Raw genomic sequence first — 21,061 nt, forward strand, 5'->3', positions numbered from 1 at the left:
AATATTATGGCACAAATAGTTCTCAGATTTTTTTTTGTAGTGCACTTTATGCTAGCCAATGATTTATTGCAACTGCATTTTGAAACTTCACACTTATCGTACAACCCCTCACTTTTCTCTCTTATTCTTTCACTTGTTTATGAAATGTCGGAAGCTTCGAGTTCTTCAAATGGCTGCGGAAGGGTTTGTGGATGTGAAGTTGTGGAAGGGTTTGTGGACGTGGAGTTACTGCACTCCATCTCACTTATGGACTTCAAATAATTCTACTAAATTTCGGTCATGCGTGATATTCACGAAAGGGCCAAACCACATTGAATGTTATGTAAGACCGTATAAATGCTTAAAATGTGATACTCTTTCTATTATTATTATAAAAATTTTGAGCACTGCGGGAGAAATTTTTTCATGTGTCATAAGTCTAATGTAAGTTATCTCCTTTTTTATGTTTATGTTTTATTGCGGTAATTGTTGCATCCATTATTATGTAGATATTGAGTCTGAGAAGACAAAAAAATATCCATAAAGAACTATCCAGATCATCAACAAATTGAAAAATAAAAATGGTATTATCATCAGTAAAAAAAAATCTTTTGAAAAGGGGAAATGGTGCTCTTGTTTGTGAAAACAGTCTTTAAAAAATGGTTGTAATTGCATCTGCTCTTTTAGTTGTATACTTTTAATGTAATGCAATGGTGGATGGATTGTAATTACAAATATTTTTTTATGTTTTGGAATGCAATGATATTTTGTGCCATAATATTCAAGAATTTCAAAGGCTCAAATATGCCCTAATGTTTGCGAAACTGAACAAATACGCCTCCAATATTTTTCGTTAACTCAAGGGCATGTATGGCAAAAAAAAAAAAAACGTTAGGGGCATATTTGCACCAACCTTTTAACGACGGGTAAATGTGTACAATTTGCAAAGGTTAGGGGCATATTTGAGCCTTTGCCGTTTGTTGAATTGAAAAATAAGAACATATGTGAGATGTTTGCATGATGGCAAGAGCTATTCCATTTCGAACTTCTAATGATGGGCATAGTAGAATATCACTTTCTGGGTCACTAAAAGCAGATTTAGCTCGTTGAAACTCTTTAGTTGGTATCTTTATATAATGACATTCTTGTTTATTATCAAGACTATTTTCACATTAGCTGCTAATTTTAGTGTAACCCTTCTTTCTTAACAGGATTAGAACCAATTATGCAAAATTCACATAAACTTTGTTGAAACATGTGTACGAAATAAACAGCTAAGGGCCTTTTGTATGACATTTTAAGAACCCCAAAGGAGTATGTCCTTCATTTAGGCTTATATGACCAGCTATGGGTGTAAATGATTTTCACCCTTTAACTTTCCTTTAAAAATTAAATTTCTCCCTCAACTATGAACAATAGACATTTTGCCCCCTTTATCCTATGTAATATCTATTTTACCCTTGACATTTTCAATCCTCCATCTATGTTTATATTATATAAAATTTATTTTTTTAACCTAGATATTTATAAATTTTATTTAAGTTCATATTATAAGTAGAATAATCCTTTTATGAATTTATCACATAATCTAATGTTACTTTATGATTGACATTTTAATATCACATGCATTAAGTATATATTATGTATGTACATGCTTGTTATAGATACACACACACATACATATACATATTACCTGTTATTTTACACACACACACATATTATTTATGTATTTTAAGTTTAAATATACATACATACATACATATATATATATATATATATATATATATATATATATATATATATATATATATATATATATATATATTTATATATATATATATGTATATGTATATCTAAATTTCACTTCTCTCTATTCTCTATTGGAATATATAAATGAGTTTGGTTGTCATTAATGAAATATTTTTTAAATAACAATTTAAAATTTAATTATAACATAACATATATATATATATATATATATATATATATATATATATATATATATATATATGTGTGTGTGTGTGTGTGTGTGTGTGTGTGTGTGTGTGTATTTAAATTTCACTTCTCTCTATTCTCTATTGGCAATATATAAATGAGTTTGGTTGTCATTAATGAAATATTTTTTAAATAATAATTTAAAATCTAATTATAACATAAATAGATAATACATCTCAATATTTATTAATTATTTTGTATCACCTGCTTTGAAATATAATGATAAAATTTTTATTAGCGGTTATTTTTACTTGTATAAATACATATATTAGAGTTTTGAAAATTATTAATAAAAATAGTTCTTATTCTTCTCATTTATTTCATTATAGAACGATATTAAGTTATATACTCAATTAATATTTCTTACTTAATTTTCTATTTCCGTTTTGAAAATAATATATATTTTCTTATAGGAAATTTGTTACATAGATTAAGGAGATAAAAAAATATAATGATTTTAAAGAAATAAAAGAAAAAAAGGCAAGTTGATAATATATGGGTAAAATAGGAATTTAAAAAAGTTAATTAGGATAAAGCGGATAGAATGACTATTGTTCAAAGTTGAGGGGGGAGTTTGATTTTTAAAGCAAACTCATTTTCACGCACACTACTATTATTCCGAGAGTTCGACAAAGAACATCTTTTATCATATTTAGGTGTGATATTAGGTATATAGTAGTACTATTTAAGCTAAATACAGTGATAACTCTTTAAACTTGTCAATAAATTTCATTTAGAAATTCAACTACATCATGTTTCAATTGAGCATATAAATACATGACAAATTATTCATATTGGACCTTTTGGTTCAAATTTGGAAAAGCTTTTGCACATGTTCTCGCACCTGTTACATAGATAAATTAACCACTTAAAAATAATGTCACCTCCTTTAATGATGTACATCAGCCACAACTAGAACATCCTTGAGGTTTTACGGCTTATTGAGGCTAATGCATAAAATTAAGAAAAGTGACATATTATATATAGTTAACTTCTTTATGTAGTAAGAGCTTGAAACACGTGTAAAAAAAAAAATTGAGCCAGAAGTGTCTAATAGGAGTAGTTTATCATATATTAAGGTGCTCAATTAGAACAAGTCATGATTTGAATGTCTAAATAAAATATACTAACAAATTTAAGGTAATGTCGTATTCAACATACTTTTTTAAATTTGATTTTAACAATATTTAGTGAATCGATGTTGGAATTAATACAATTTTTGTTTAAAAAATTGATTCTCACCCTGATTAGTGTTTGGTTTTAACAAAAACAAAAGAAGTAGCTAAAAGGAATTACATGGATGGGCAGTAGTTGGTGTTGGCGAGCATAACGGGTCACGTTATTGTGTATGGATCAAGCCTTATTGTCTTGCCCACCACGAAAACCCATTAAAATAAGGCTTTTCCTTCTCTTCACATTTCCACAACACTACACCAAAATTCTCTTTCTCTCTCTCTCAATCCAAACGAATTGAATTGAATTTTCACTTCGCTATGGGACCTGGATTGTTCTCTGATATTGGCAAAAAGTCCAAAGGTAATTTTACCGATCCACCTACTTCTCTCATTTTTTAATTGAATAATTTTCCGATAAATAATGTTGTGTTGTTTGAATTGATAGATCTGTTGACGAAGGACTATATCTCTGATCACAAATTGTCAATCTCTACTTACAGTGACACAGGAGTGGTATGAATTCCTTCAATTTTAGCTTTATTTATGCTTACTTATTAGGATTTCCTTCTGTTTTAGCTTATCAATTATGAGTTCGTTCAATTTTAGATGATTTTGTTCAGTTTTAGCTTAGTTATTAGGATTTCTTTCAATTTTAGCGTATTTACTATGAGTTCGTTCAACTTTAGCTTCTCGAGATTCAAACTGCATGAACTAATATTTTAAGATGTATTTTTTTTTTTTTACCAAATTGATTTAATGTATACTACTTTTCATGTAGTTTTCAAATATATAAATTTTACTCTTAAAATATTGAGTTAATCTAATCCAATTTAACTTCAAAGTTTATTCAAATTGACTCTCGAAAAGCGAAAAGTATTATATAATCAACACAAGAGGGACTATGAGTTCGTTCAATTTTAGCTTATTTATTATGACTTCGCTCAATGTTAACTTATTTTGTTCTTCCTATTTGCATAATTGCGCTTGTACATGTTCGTTTAGTTTTAGCCTATTCATTATGAGTTTGTTCAATTTTAGCTTATTTTTTCCTTCCTATTTGCATAATTGAGTTCCTCCAATTTTAGCTTATTTATTATGAGTTCGTTCAATTTTAGCTTATATTTTTCTTCCTATTTGTATAATTACCGCTTGTATGAGCTCCTCCAATTGTAGCTTATCTATTCCTATTTGCATAATTGCGCTCTAGCATCTAACCTAGTTTTCATATCCTGTAGAAGTTTAATGCACTTTACTTGATTAGACTGCATTTTAATGCTTTGAGTTTCTATTGGAGCCTATTCTGTCCAGATTTCGAGATTCAAGTCCTTTTAGCTCCTTTTTTTTTTTTTTCCAATTTTTGTGAAGGGAATGTTTAGTTTTGAATGTAAATGGCCTTTTGTTTGTCTAATTTGTGTACGGATTCACTGAGCTTGATGAGAGAACAGCTCTAGTGTTATGGTATGTTAATTGATGTGCAGAGCTTTGGTTTATATCTGCATACTTTGTTGTTCGGTTCATTGTGTTACTTTTCACGTTCTAGTGATGATATTACCAAATGAAAAGTCATTAGGCCGTATCAGTTATCGCAGTTGGGATAGTACAGAGCATATCGAATTCAGCATTTGAAGTCAACAAAGAATATACGATATTAGGAAATGTCATTTAGTAATACTAGCAAAACAATCTCCATTACCAGGAAACTGATTTTGTTAAAATGAATTGAATTCCATCTTCCTGTTTTTGGAGGATACCTCTGATTCTATTAAAGAGGAGTAATTTTTAATTTGATTACAGACAGGCTAATTAGATATATTACCTTCGAATCTGAATCATATCTAAGTTTCAGCTGTTCTCTTCTGACTCTCCTCAAAAGTCAGGTCTCAAACATTGCATTCATGTGGTTTTGTTGGATTAAACTTTGATGTCATGCAGAGGATGTTTTTTCCTAATTTTTGATGAATCAAGCAGCATTTTTTTTATTTCTTTTGATAAGGAAAAACAGCTAATACTGACTGTGTACTTAAAACCTGTAAGAGCGGAGAGTTAGACCATTGTCTGTGCTTCATCTGTTGGATAGTAAACTTGGCAATAGTTTTCAACTTTTCATTCGCTAAATTTGACATGGAAGAAGCCTTAATACAGTTATCACTTTCTAACATCAAACTCTAAAACTTTGATGTGGTTTTGCTAGATACTTCGTAGTGCTTGTTTGATGAGATACAATATTTCTTTGCAACTTCTCTCCTTTGTTTATCTGCCATATGTTTTCTGGGTACGTCCGTGTTAAATATTTCTCTTGCGAGTCCTATCATGAAGCTCAAGTCATCCCATTTTGTTGTTCAATGGAACTGGCATTTTGTTGGAGTTTGTTAAGGTCATCCAATTTGACTTAGAGGCGAACATGGAAGAAAATGTGCATTTATATAAGATCTTTGTTTTGATAAGTAATTAAGTTTGCATTTATATTGGTCTGTGTTATAACCGAGAAATACCGTGTGTGTCAATTGACGAAAGCATAGTTGGTCCACATATTTGAAACTCGGGAAAGATGTACCCTCCTCTCTACCCTGCTTTCACTTAAATACCATGCTTCTTGATAAGTAATTAAGTTTGCATTTATGTTAGTCCTGATGTTATCACCAAGAAACACCCCGTGTGTCAATTGGCCCAATAGTAGTTGGTCCACATGTTTGAAACTCGGGGAATATCTACCCTCCTCAGCGGAAAGGTTCAAGTGATTATGTGCCCTATCCCCATTGATATTAAATCTTATAATCCCGTTCATGTAGTTTCTTGCGAAGCATGGTCTTGTAATATTGCGCAGAGTCCTGCTGAAACAAATTAACAAGTAAAAATTACCGCATGAAAACCAAAGAAGCTTCTCAACTGAAATATTTTACGCAACAGATGGAAGAACTCCACTATAGTCACTTTCTTCAAGACATGACAAAACACTAGCAAGGTTTTTGCAAGTTTCAAAAATCTTTTCTTTTTTTATCAAAAAAAAAAAAGATTTTTGAAACTTGCAAAAACCTTGCTAGTGTTTTGTCCTTAGGGTGATTTGATTGACTTTTATGTCTTTTCCATAACATTTCTTCTCAATCCAGTATATAGTTTCAGCTCTTTTCCCTCGATCATCTCATTTTTTATGTGCAGTAGTTATCTTCTAATTAAATTCTTATAGCAATAGATCTACGGAAACCGAATTTCATGTTCTCTAATCATGATTTCTTAGTGCAGGCCCTTACATCAACTGCAGTGAAGAAAGGAGGGCTTTCAACTGGAGATGTGGGAGCGCAGTACAAATATAAGAACACTTTGATTGATGTGAAAGTTGATACAGGATCAAACGTGGGTTGCTCACACCTTGGTCGTCTTAATGATGTTTATTTCTGTTGGATATCCTTCACATTTCTATCTTCGTGCAGATTTCAACAACTCTTACTTTGACTGACATTGTCCCATCAACAAAAACCATTGCCTCTCTGAAATTCCCTGACTACAGTTCTGGCAAGGTAAGGTTTTTTCATCTGTTTTGTGCTCATGGTTTGGTCCGTTGCTGGAAATTATAGAGTTCTCCCTTCTTAAAACTTGCCTCTTTTGCTTTGTTTTGCAGCTAGAGGCGCAGTACTTTCACCATCACGCAACCTTCACCACAGCTGTTGCTCTGAAACAATCCCCTGCAGTTGATCTTTCAATCACGCTTGGTACTCCAACTTTTGCTCTTGGTGCAGAGGCAAGTTATGAGACTGGAACAAGTAAACTAACAAAGTATACTGCTGGCATTAGCGTGACAAAACCAGATTCGTGTGCTGCTATAATCTTGTAAGTTTCAGCATTAATGTGTCCGTAACTTGTGCGATTAGAAGCACAATTGATAAAAAGATTTGCAGTTTGTGATATTCGTTTCTCTTTTTCGGCCTCAGAGGGGACAAAGGGGACACCATAAAGGCATCCTACATACATCATCTGGATTCACTGAAGAAGAGTGCTGCTACAGGTGAAATCACTAGACGGTTCTCCACAAATGAGAACACATTTACGGTTGGAGGGTCCTATGCTGTTGATAACCTGACAATTGTGAAACTCAAGCTCAATAATCATGGAAATTTGGGGGCTGTCTTGCAACATGAGGTGATTCCAAAGTCATTGCTGACCATTTCTAGTGAGTTCGACACCAAGGCCTTGGATAAGACTCCCAGGTTTGGTGTGGCCCTAGCTCTTAAGCCTTGATAGCATTTTGTAGCCTGCATTCGTGAACTCATACTCAGGAAATTTTTTGGGGTAGCACGCGAGAGGAGACGCTCAATAAGTAGTTCATAGACATTGTTTTTTTCCAGAATGGATCGATTCTTATAGGTGGTTCCAAAAGTAGACCAGTTTGTGGCATTTCACAATTTTCTATTGTCTTTCATCATTTCCCCTTTTTGAGCAAGTCTACATAAGCAAATTTTTTCGCAAGAAGTCCAGAAATTAGCAGTTTTTTTCCTTTGTGGGTGATGCAGTAGTCATCTAAATACAGCGATTGCTTAAACCAAATATTACCTTATACCATGTGTGCCCCGTTTTGCGATGGACCTTCAGGCAATTGCTTTATTTTTCAATGACTGATGAGTATGCCTGTCAACCGGTTCCAACCGGAACCGGACCGGGAACCGGTTAGGAAACCGGCCGGTTCCGGTTCCAAAACCGGAACCGCCTAACCGGTTCCGGTTAACCGGTTTTAAGGTCCAAACCGGAACCGGTCCGGTTTGGATTCGTTAAAATATTTTTTTGTTTTTTTTTTTTGCATTATATATATATATTATAGTATTTATTTGTATATTGTAGGTATATTTACATATGTTATACAATTTTATAATTAAAGTTTAAATATTTACTGACTAACAGCCTAACAGCAAGTCAGCAATACAGAATAGTGCTTTTCGTACACATATATATGTATAACTTACATATAATATATATACTATATATATGTATAACTTAATATATATATACTAAATATACTATATATACATATCTACTATATATACAATATATACTTAATATATATACTATATATATTTATATAATATATATACTTATATACTATATATACTTATATATGTGTATAACTTAATATATATAGTATATATACTATATATACTTACTTATTATATACTATATATACTTACTTATATACTATATATGTACTATATACTATATATAAGTAAGTATATATAGTAAGTATATATAGTATACTTACTTATATATGTGTATAACTTAATATATATACTATATATACTATATATACTTGTATATATGTATACTTACTTATATACTATATATACTATATATACTTATATACTATATATACTATTTTTTCTATATATACTTAAAATATACTAAGAATATACTAACTATTTTTTCTATATATACTATATATACTTATATATGTTTAAGTATACTATATAACTTAAGTATATTCTTAGTATATTTTAGGTATATTCCTAACTTAATAAAAGTAAAAATATAAACACAAGTAAATAGAAGAAAGCTCAATGAGCCATATATTTTATTTATTCTTGGATAACATTTATTTGCAAGTTGTATTTTTTTTTAACTTGCAAATAATACATGAGTTATACAAAAATAGTAGAATAATAAAATCACCAATTTTGAACCATTTCGTTAATTTCCCCCACATCATATTCGGTCATGGAAATATCTTCAAAGTCTTCCATTTGGTCCGGTCCACTAGCTATCAAATCTTCAATTTCTTCCTCTTCGCCTTGCTCCGCTTCTGAGTTTTGGTTGCGTCGCTCCGATCTAATCCAATCTCGAATGCACACTAGTACTTGCAAGCTAAAGCCGGATAATGAATGTCTATGGTCTCCAATTTGCTGTCTTCCTTGGCTAAATGCGCTCTCCGAAGCCACGGTTGATACTTGAACCGTAAGGATATCTCGAGCCATTCTTGAAAGTATCGGATAGCTTGCCTTGTACTTCTTCCACCATGCTAAGACGTCCACCTCATCCAGTTGGCTGATATCCACATTTGGCTGCATCAAATAAAAGTTAAATTCATCAAAGTTTGCAGTAGAAGAAGATGTAGGCTGTGAATGTAAAACTTTTAAACCCGACAAACCCTTTTTGCTACTATGAGAAGTAGTAGGGCGTGGAGTAACTGGTGTAGCACGTTCTTCCAAACTAGAATAGTGAGTAAAAACTCTTCTAAACTCATCATCAATAGCGAGATCGGCTTCAGCTAAAGATGGTTGAACTCCCTCTTCAATTTCTAAAAATGTATAAATTTGACTAACCAAATTTTTAGTATAAGACACTTTTAAACAAGGATTTAAAAGGGAACCCAATATAAATAAAGTTGGGATGGGAAAAAAATACTTCTTAAATTTGATTATCATTTCAAAAATAGCCACTTGATAATCGGGTTTATATTTATACTCTTGTAAAACTCTAGCTATTTCCGCTAAGTAGGCTAAAATTCCGGTTACCGTGGGATAGAATTGTCTAGAAAAAGCAAGAGTTGCATTATAAAAAATTTCTAAGAGTTCAATACATTCTTTAACATCTTCCCAATGCCTATAAGTTAACCAATCCTCACTATCAATATTATATTTGTTGTGAACTTGTTGTATGGGAATCCTATACTCATATGCTTGTTGTAGCATAATGTAAGTGTAGTTTCACCTAGTCTCAATTTCTACTTGAATTTTCCTAGGTCTAAGGTTATTTTCCACACAAGCATTCTTAAAATCTCTAATTCTTCCCCTACAAAAAGAAACGCAACAGCATTTCTAACTTTTTGAACAGAATCATCAAAATGCATAAGATCATCTTTAACAATTAAATTTAAAATGTGACAACTACATCTTACATGAAAAATATTTCTTAGAGGAGGGTTTATTTCTCTTTTTAAAAGACCAATTGCCTTTGTATTATTAGAAGCATTATCTAAAGCAATACAAAGTGTTTTTCTATAAATGTTAAAAAATCTCATTATAGTAGACATTGAATCGGCTAAAAATTTTCCATCGTGACGACCTTTTCCTTCGTCGTATAAAAAAGCTATAATTCTTTTTTGCATAACCCAGTTGTCATCAACCTAATGACATGTAATAGCAAAGAAATCTAAATGGTTAATACTAAGACCCAAATCAGCGGTAAGACAAACATTACAATTTAAAGAATTAAATACATGGCGCAAATAAAATCTATATTTTTTAAACAAATCTATAACATCGGCTCTACAAGTACGTCTAGGAATACCCTCAAATAACGGGTTATAACAACGTTGAATGTAAGTAACAAACCCTAAACCCGAGGGAAAGGAAAATGGTAAACAATCATAAGCTACCATTTTAGCTACTTCTACGCGTTCTTTTTTCTTGTCATACTTAAAATTTCTACCGGTTCGTGGGTCTATCGTCATTTGAATCCCCCCCACATTTGAACCCGTTTGCTCTCCCCAAACATCCATATGTTTGGTTCTCATATGAGCATTTAGTGTACCCGTTCCACCATCCTTACCAGTTCCTTGCTTAAAACTAAATACTTGTCCACATAGGGTACATGTAACTGATTGATTTCCCCTATCCTTAGTCATAAATTTCCAAACTTTAGCTGTTGGTCTACGAGTTCTAGGCGGTTTGTCTTGTGTATGTGATTGTGCAGGACCTGTATCTCCTATAGGATTTTTGGGGGGTTGTGTTTCATCATCATCATCATCATCTAAGTCTTCATTAAAAGTGTCGGTAAAATGTTGTTGCATTGCCTCATGACCTAAAAGTGGATTATTTCCACCAACATCAATACCTAAATTAGGTGTTTCTTCCACAAATGTTTCCTCATTAAGCACACCCCTAACAGTACGATTACTACTACCGGCACCACGTCTTAATCTCTTTGACATTATTAAATAGAAATAATTTAAATCACAATCAAATAAATCACAAGAAAATAAATTACAACAAATTAAATTGCTAGAATTAAATTGCGTAAATTAAATTTCAAAAAATAAATTGCTAGAATTAAATTTCGAAAAATAAATTGCTAGAATTAAATTGCAAAAATTAAAGATAGAGTTGGAACGAAGGTACCAAATTGTCGGAATAATTTCCAACAAAGCGAAGGCGGCTAGAATTGCAAATCCGCCAAAGCTACTTCGGATTGTTGCAAAATCACCAACTCCACCAACAATATTATAATTGCAAAATTAATAATTGAAAGTTCAAACTATAATAAGACTTTGTGGCTAATTATTGCAAAGTAACTATAATTGAGAGATTGAGATTTGAGAGAAAGATGAAGAAGAGTGAATTGAAATGAAAATGAAGAAGGGTTTATATAGGGGTGGGGGAGGGGTTAAAGTGTTAAAAAAAAAAAAATTGGGGGCCAAAAATTAAGAAAATGACCGTTTGGCAACGACCATTTTTGCAAATGGACCGTTGCCAACGGTCCATTACCGAGGCCCAAGTCCAACGGCTCTTTCCTTTTTTTTTTTTTTTTTTTTTTTTTTTTAATTTTAACTGGTTTAACCGGTCCGGTTCCGGTTAAGAAAAATTTGGAACCGGACCGGTTAACTAATATCCGGTTAATCGGAACCGGTTATACCGGTTCCGGTTCCGGTTCCGGTTTAACCGGTCCGGTTACCGGTTAAAACCGGTTACACGGAACCGGTTGACACCTTTACTGATGAGCAGGACCAATTTGATTTTGTCTGAGATTGAGAATAGCATGTGCATGGTTTAATGCAAATAAACACCATTAGTTTCGCATCCTCCAAGAGAATATTTTCAGAAAAAATCTGGCCGAGAAAAGTGTAGTTTCCAAAATTTATCTTCTTTTCCTGATAAATTAAGATCTTGCTTTTGCATCTATTAGACTTTCTAGTGACCCCGTTCTTTTTGGGATAGCTGGAACCTCATTTATGCACCTTCTCTAACGCGTCAACCACATCGAATACTCACTTCAGATAACCAACAAAACAAAAAAGTGCAATTGGCTAAAATTTATGGTTCTGCGGAAAGGACGTGTAGCTGTAGCCGAGTTGGATAGTAAAGAGACGAAAATGTTTTTGCTAGGAATAGCTGAAATTGAGCCCCAAAAAAACAATACTATCAAAACATATCCAAATATAAAGATGAAGGTATTTTCTAATGCTTCAAGTTGTTCCGTAGTGATCTCTTGATTCTTGAAAATAGGTTAGTGACAATAAGGAAGCGAAAGTTTACATGCTCATACCATTAGCCTTTCAAGGTAAATAAATCTTGAAGGAAACCGTTAGTGTTAGGGATGTTGACCAAAAGTATCTAGTTTTAGCATATATTAAGGATTATTTCTATTAAGGGGTATAAATTAGGGTTTGCATTATTCGGATTATAGCGGTAATCAAATTGAACCAATTAGGTGCGACTTTATTGGCTTGTTTTGGCAGCTACTCTCTTATAGTTATGTGTCCTTGTTGTCGAGTTCTAGTTCAAGGCAGGGCAAGATAGGATTCATGGAGGTTTTGAACCATTTTTTTTGTTATTTGATTTGGTTTTTCGATTTTGGATTTAAGATTTAGAAATTTTGGTTTCGGATATTAAAAACAAAAATTGAAAAGATCGAATTATTTAACAGAATATACATATTATGTTCATATATAATACATTTCATTTTTGGTACATGATCAAAAGAAAAACAGACTAGCATTAAATAATACCTGTTATAAAATAATAATAAAAGTATACGACAACAAGAGATATAGCCAAAGAGATTGGGGGGAGAGAGAGATTTTATTGCTCTTTCAATTGTTGTACAAATGAACTGAATTGACTTTCTATTTATAGAGGAAAAAAAGTTGTTGCGAGGCTTTTTCAGAAGCTGCTAGCAAGCTGCTTGCTTGGCTACTTGCAAGCTATCTGCTTGAGCTACTTGCAAGCTGCCTGCTTAATTGTAAGCTTATCCAGTTGACTGTGTATTTAAATGAACATCCACAATACGGTGTATTTATAACACTCCCCCTTGGATGTTCATTAATAGATTTGTGCCTCGTTAAAACCTTACTAGGAAAAACCTAGTGGAAAAAAATCCTAGTGAAGAAAAACGAGTACACGTATCTAGTAATACGCATTGCTAGTTGCCTCGTTAAAAACCTTACCAGGAAAATCCAAATGGGACAAAACCTTGATTAAGGGAAAAATAGTACAATGCGTATTTTACTCCCCCTGATTAAAGCAACACATAATTTTTGAAGATGATGTACTTCGGTCTTGTATACCAACTTATCATATCTTGAGGTTGGCAAAGCCTTTGTGAACAGATATGGTAAATGACCACTTGGGGAACTGCTTGATCATCTGCATATTTATTCCTTACATAGAGTTGCATCATCATCATATAGTATTGTTGCAGTAATGCCAAGTACATTCTTGACTTGCTTTATAAACTGCTGTTATCTTTCTATGATTTGACTGTCAGTAAAATAACATGGTATGACAATAATCCTTTATGGAAATAGATAACATATCTGGATCGAACTCTGATGTCGATCATATGAATGCCCCGTATATCCAAAACACTTGACGATATTTATTAGGATAAACACACTCATATCAGGACTTTCATTTTCAATATGCGATTGATCTTATTTCAATATCTCTATGTAGGAGAGAAATTATATCATGCTCATGGTTAAAGCAAGATAAATCAATGGATCAATTGCACTAATATAATTTTCTCATTTCAACTTCTTTTAGCAGATAATCTAATGCGTTTGGAAACTTTTCAAGAGTTCCAATAATATACAAGTCACCAACTTGCACAACAATATAAAATATTATGATTATCATAATGAGACAAGGGTAAATAGAGTCATCTTTATACCCTTCGTCGATGAATATTCTAAATCACGTTCACCTTACTTGATTTAATCCGTATAAGGATTATGAACAAGTTCCCCAAGAACTTGTATATGCTTCAGGCACTTTGGATCATTTAGAAATCTTTGAATTTTATTAAGTAAGACATATAGATTGTGACAACATCCATTTAGTAGTTAAATGGCATGACATCTTCTCATGTCTGGACTGCGGGTCCAATAAACTTTACGCTTACCAAGATGCATCATCACTTGGTAATCATCTCTACGTCAGCATGTTTTAAGAGACGTAGAATTCAGATTCTCAAAATCTTATACAATATTGCGCGTCATATTGTATCAAAGATATCGTCGACGAGATATCATTTTGTGCCAAACCAACTTAGATATAAACCAGCATTATCAAGATGAATTGTCTTGATTACATATTCTGAAAATTGTGTTTCCAACTCAATTATTTCGAGCAAGCAACTTCGTAATGTCAACTGCCAGTTGACAATAAACATACATGTGACCATCTCATAGATGCATCTACTTAATACATCATATCGCAGGTGAACGGGCCCACATTCACCTTTTATATTTTTCAGAATTTAAGGGATTTAATCCCAACATTAGCTGGTGTAATCAACTTATCATGAGAACAAGCAACATAAAAGAAATTTTGAAGAATCTTCTAGCTCTTCAATATGTTTTGAATATTGAATTTGTACTTCAAATTTAAATCAGGACATCTGAAATGATCATGTCAATTGATAAAATTATATGTACTAGCAAACTTTAAGTTTATCATGACACGTGCTATTTGTTTTAGTAAACTTCTGGTATACTATTGCATGAGATTTTATATCAATAAACTTCTGGTTTATTGTGGCATCTGATCTTGTCATGCTCGGGTAATGTTTCACATACGTATTTCTTACCCGATAACTTAGAGATATTCAATCTTCCAATCATTTGTAGTCTCAATATGATCCGCATTTTTATTGCTAGTAAACTTCAGTTTACTACAATTTATTCTCCCATTGTAACAATTACGATCTAGGATAAATGGTGATATCATATATAAGCTCTTAGAGAGACTTCAATTTATCTATTATAATCAGATATTATTTGTACACTGTTGGTGCCATGAGACTTGTAGATAAACTACCAACTCTTCTAGAACCCTTGATAATTAGTTTCTACTATCAAATATTTTTTTTAGATACTTCTGGTATCACGAAAGAAATTCTGGTTAGACACTGTTGGTGTCATGAAAGAAAATAGTAATGAAATGGAAATTTATAGAAAATTTTAAACTGCAAATTACAAAAGAAAACGTTAAGCTCTAAACTTCAGTATTTCAAATATCTCCTTCAAGGAGATTAGCCATTAACATCTGAATATTTTGTATCAAAAGCGGCAATCACATAGTAATCATATCCTTCAGGACGAGATACATTAGTGTTTATTTCCTTAAAGGAAATCAATAACAACTAAATATAATGTATCGATGTGATTATAATAGAAAGTATTCTACTCTGTTCTCTGTTGCCTTAGAATGATACTTTAATAAAATTATTCGAAATGTTCTACGTACGACAGGTACGTGCTGCAATGCCTTAATTTCACACCACAAAATAACATGTATATCCTTTGTTATTTTATCTTTCCAGGAGACAGATCGTAGTATTCTCATTATTAAAATTTGCTTGCAATATGACATTCATCAATAACTCGTTATTTTACTCAAGCACAAGAAGACATTGCTTAAGAATATTTCTCAGATATTTTACCAATTCTTTTTACTTCAGGAGTAAAGTTTCAGAGTTTTACTACTTCTGGAGTAAACATTAAAGTTTTACCACTTCAGGAGTAAAGTTTAAAGGCTTACTACTTTGGGAGTAAATTTTAAGGTCTTACTACTTCAGGAGTAAATTTCAAAGTTCTACTACTTCAGGAGTAGATTTCATATTTATACTACGGATGTAAAATTTTGAATATTTACTACTTCGGGAGTAGATTTCAAAGCTCTACTAAAAGCTCTACTACTTTGGGAGTAGAGTACAAAGTTCTACTACTTCAGGAGTAGGGTCCAGAGTTTTGCTACTTCGGGAGCAAATTTCTGAGTTTACTACTTCGGGAGTAAAACGTAGAATATTCAGAAAATTTCTTCTTAATTATTCTACCTCTTCTGGAGATGAGTCGTGATACAAGCAAATACACATCCGTATTCATAAGCTTTACTACATACCGTCATATTTACTTCAGGGAATGGATCCGTATGCAACATTTATCAAAAATTCTAATTCTTCAGGAATGAAACATAATCATCTGAACATGCCTTAAGCATATTAAACCGTGATACGTTAGAACTTTTTCAAAATATTGCTACTTCAATAGTAAATCGAGGCATACATATAATTTAGAGAATATTTTTCTCTAACATATCTTTTAAGAGTATATCAGGCTTCAAAGCAATTATTGCTTTAGGAGCTATGAAGCACAGTAAGATATCCAATTTATAAAATTATTGCAGAATAAATTCTACCACTATAATATATAAGCAGTAACTAAATAATATTAGCCATTTTTAATGACAGTGCTCTTCGGGAGCAATTTTGTTTGCATCTAAATTCTGTAAGTTCAAACCATAACTTTTTGAAACAAGCTCATATATGTAGTAGACTTTCCAAATAAGTCAAACCGCTTTCTGCAGATCTTATGAAATACATAACATAATATTCAAGGAAGAATCTAACATCAACAGAAAAATAATCATAGAGTAGATTTTCCTTTTCTCCCATTAATTAGTAGTGCTTACCTGATACTGCAAGCTCACTGCTTTGCCACTAAGCAATCGATGATGGTTAAAATTAATACATGCTAAGCTTCCAAACATTTAACATGTTGGAATCATCGGTTCAGAGATGAACATTACATAAAGAAAATAAGCTCAGTTAGTTAGAATTTCGTGCTGATAACGTGTCATAAAATAATAATAAAAGTACACGACAACAAGAGATATAGCCAAAAAGAGAGAGAGAGATTTTATTGCTCTTTCAATTGTTGTACAAATGAACTGAATTGACTTCCTATTTATAGAGGAAAAGAAGCTGCTGCGAGGCTTTTCAGGAAGCTACTGCGAGACTTTTCAGAAGCTGCTGGCAAGTTGCCTGCTTGAGCTACTTGCAAGTTGTCTGCTTAATTGTAAGCTTATCCAGTTGACTGTGTATTTGAATGGACATCCACAATACAGTGTATTTATAACAATACCTGTTTTTTTATTGCGATTATGATATTTGGCGTTCGATTATGATATTTGGCGTTCTATTATGCTTTTATAAGAGACTAGGAGGGATTGACTATCTCATCAAATATATATTTCTATCTTATCAAGGGTATCCACTATTCCAATCATGTGAAACTGAATTTAGAAAAAAGTACAACAACAACATACATAGTATAATCCCATCAGGTAAGGTCTGGGGAGGGTAGACTGTACCCAGACCTTACCCCTACCTTTTGACGGGTAGGGACGTTATTTCTGATAGACCCTCCGGCTCAATGAGAGATGATCTCGCATCAATTATAATAAATAGTAATAATAAGCAGTAATAGCAACAAGATAATAGGACGATGTATTAAAGGAAACAATCAGATAGTGCTAGAGGTAAGAACAAGCAATCCAAAGCAGTATAAAAGGGCACGACAAAATGCTATTGAAAGACAAAAGACCTACAAGAATAATACTACGACTACTAGTATGCAAGGATAAGTAAGACAACACTCAAATACTTACTAATCCTCTACCCTAATTCATGTCCTCCATAACCTCCTATTTAAGGTCATATCATCGGTAAGTCGGACTTGTCATGTCATGTCTAATCACCTCTCTCCAATACTTCTTCGGCCTGCCTCTACCTTTTCTAAAACCATCCATAGCTAGCCTCTCACACCTCCGTGCTGGGGAATCTGCGTATCTTCTTTGCACATGCCTGAACCATCTCAATCTCGCTTCCCGTACCTTATCCTCCACAAAGGCCACTCCCACCTTGCTTCGGATATCTTCATTTCTTATCCTATCTCTCCTAGTATGCCCACATATCCATCTCAGCATCCACATCTCTGCAACTTTCATCTTTTGAACATGAGAGTTCTTGAGTGGCCAACACTCTGCCTCATACAATATAATTGGTCTAACCACCACTCTGTAGAACTTGCCTTTAATTTTTTGTGATACCTTCTGTCACGACCCAACCCCGTGGGCCGCGACTGGTGCCCTACTTGGACACCCAGACAGACAAACATATCAAATCGTAACACACTTATCCAAATCTAATCACATACAGATAACGTATTTAGGCACAAATATCACACGCTGCCTCAAATTATATCAAACTGTCTTAGACATATTTCAAACACAACCATATGCATATACATATATCAAAAAGCCGGCAAGGCTATCGAATGTATCAAAAGCCGACAAGGCTATCAAATGTATCAAAAGCCGACAAGGCTATCAAATGGCACAACGGCCCAAAACATATACAAATGCACGCCGACAAGGCTGCCATAGCGAATAGGATCATACAAACACATCTGAACAGAAGTAGGCACACACACCCACAAATACGTCTACAGATCTCTAAACAGACCAAACGGATCATATGGCAGAACAGGGCCCCGCCGTACCCCTGAACAAATATATACATATGCATCAAACAAGTATATATACCAAAAAGTAGGCTCCGGAATAAGAGGAGCACTCCAAACAGCAGAAGAGGGTGTCCTAAACTGGTGGATCACCAAACCGTGCGTCTGTACCTGCGGGCATGAAACGCAGCCCCCCCGAAGAAAGGGGGTCAGTACGAAATATGTACTGAGTATGCAAAGCAGAAAGTACATGAACAAATCTGAGGCATAAACGAAATAGTAGTACAGAACATAAGTATAAATCCAACATATCAAAATGTTTACTTTCAAAATATAAGTCATGCATAAGGTACAGAAGAATATGGTCGCCCGCCCGTCAATGGCGCCATAACACAGCATAACACCAGAAGGTTTCAAATCTCCGTATCCCCGTCACATATCACATCACAACATAACGCCATACACAGCATAACACCAAATATATGTGAAACCCGACCCTCTTTTGCGAGTAGCTCGGTGAACCATAAACACAGCATAACTCCGGAGTATATCAAAGCGCGCACGATAACAGAACCGGCCCGGGAACCGGCGAAAGATATAACAGAACGCACGAGCAGAGTCATGAGTAACCATATGCATAAAATCATTATCATAGACTCAAATATAAGTAAATGACCATACTTGAAATTCGAAATGATAATCATACCAAATTCTTTCAAAAGTCGTCTGAATTACATAAAGGAAAGTCGCGGGACCCACGGACGGGCATTGACCCAAGTCGGGCCCGCCTATGGAAAATATACTCATTATATGCCATATAAACTTCTACAAAAATATTGAAGCAATCCGAGCCTTTCTGTGAAAGATATGACGTTCACAAATTACGAAATTCTTTAAAGTGAAACCTTTTTATGCTAAGTTCGGAAAGCGATTATTTGAAAGACATAGTGGTTCATATTTCATCAAATCATACATAAGAGTGCCAAGGAATATTTATAAGGCTCATAACATGCTCGGATTTCGAATTTAGAATTTCCTCGAGGCTCGTGATATAGCCTATTGAAAACTAAGGCATGCCAAAAGAAAGAAGGGTTGCGCTTTACATACCTGTTAGCGGCTATTCGTAACTCGTTCGTCTCGTCGCTCTTTTAGCCTATTTATATAAAAGTAATGTTATCGTTAGTAACTATATTTTCTAGTCCACAATTCTATAACCCATTTCTTATTGAACCTATATTCCAGCTTATACATATTCTCGTTTAAGGTTTTCTATTATCTAAAATTTAGCGAAAATCCGGCAGCACTTCCCCTGTATTTTCACCTATCCAAAATTTATAATTAATCTCCGATTATCAAAACAATACCAAAAACAACCTAGTAATATCTCTTAATCCCTTTTCAACTAATTCAAGAACTCAAAATCACTTTCCTCGAGTTCTAGTCAATATCTATGTCGATAAATTTTCCATCGATTCTCTTTATAAACACATGGACATATATAGAGACATCAGGAACGTATTATTCATGCTATTTACCATAATTTCCATCCATAACAACATCTACATAATTCACAAACAGCCCATAAGCCAATAATAATGTCAAATACAATCTACGATATAATTTCCGTATTTCCCATCCCACAATTTAGCTATGACTTCAATGAGTTTGAGTATACTTAGAAGAGGATAATTCTTACCTTATATGCCAAGATATACTCTTCTTCGACATTACTTGGCCTTGAAGAAATTCCAAATTTGCTATCATCCGGAGGAAGCCAATGTTACAATCACGTTACCAACGTTGACATAAATTTTATGTCGCTATTTAGCGCTTCACGATCCCTACTGGAAGGTGAAATCATTAACAATACACTTTATTGCCTATGTATATTTTCCAAGAATGGAACTGCTTCAGTTCCGATTCATTTCCATGAAAAGAGGAACTCATATTCACAATTTCTATGTGAAGCTTTCCAAAGGTACAATGAGATATCATTTAATAAAGGAACGTTAATCCTTTTTCCCACTAAATGATGCCACCGTTACACATAGTAGTGCTTAGTCACCAAATTGTTTTCTCCCACGGTGCCATGTGGAGTGCATCCACTTAATCCTATCCAATTATTATTATTAAATCATTTATCCCACTAAAATCCAATATTTACTCTGTACTCATATAATTAATTTCTTGATCACAAGTCACTTAAATAGAAATCATTTTTAATACACTCCATATTCATTTTCATGGTCATGTGACATAGCAGTAGTCCATAGCCCCTTTTGGTACACACAAAATATTATTTCCAATCACCATCATTCCACTTTCGAGTCCTAAATAATTTTGAGACGTCATTCTTTTTACACATTGATCTCTTGATTCCCATACTTAAATATGACCGAATCCTCGAGGT

At 33.3% G+C, this 21,061-nt stretch overlaps 1 protein-coding gene and 1 long non-coding RNA gene across 2 annotated transcripts; one reads left to right on the forward strand and one right to left on the reverse strand.

Annotated features, from left to right (window-relative positions):
• Nucleotides 1–3,284: 3,284 nt before the first annotated feature.
• LOC132618073 (mitochondrial outer membrane protein porin 2-like) lies at nt 3,285–7,613 on the forward strand. The gene is made up of 6 exons (XM_060333125.1): nt 3,285–3,510; nt 3,595–3,662; nt 6,390–6,500; nt 6,578–6,664; nt 6,766–6,974; nt 7,076–7,613. Exons 1-6 carry the CDS (start codon nt 3,468–3,470, stop codon nt 7,380–7,382), a joined length of 825 nt encoding a protein of 274 aa, XP_060189108.1. The 5' UTR covers nt 3,285–3,467; the 3' UTR covers nt 7,383–7,613.
• A 9,400-nt stretch (nt 7,614–17,013) lies between these two features.
• LOC132617576 (uncharacterized) lies at nt 17,014–20,630 on the reverse strand. Its single transcript, XR_009573778.1, has 3 exons — nt 20,348–20,630; nt 19,759–19,804; nt 17,014–18,822 (listed from the first exon to the last, which is right to left on the reverse strand). It is a non-coding gene; the product is annotated as an uncharacterized LOC132617576 (long non-coding RNA).
• Nucleotides 20,631–21,061: the final 431 nt, after the last annotated feature.

The sequence above is a fragment of the Lycium barbarum genome, chromosome 11 (assembly GCF_019175385.1).
Source record: "Lycium barbarum isolate Lr01 chromosome 11, ASM1917538v2, whole genome shotgun sequence".
NCBI classification, from domain to species: Eukaryota; Viridiplantae; Streptophyta; class Magnoliopsida; order Solanales; family Solanaceae; genus Lycium; species Lycium barbarum.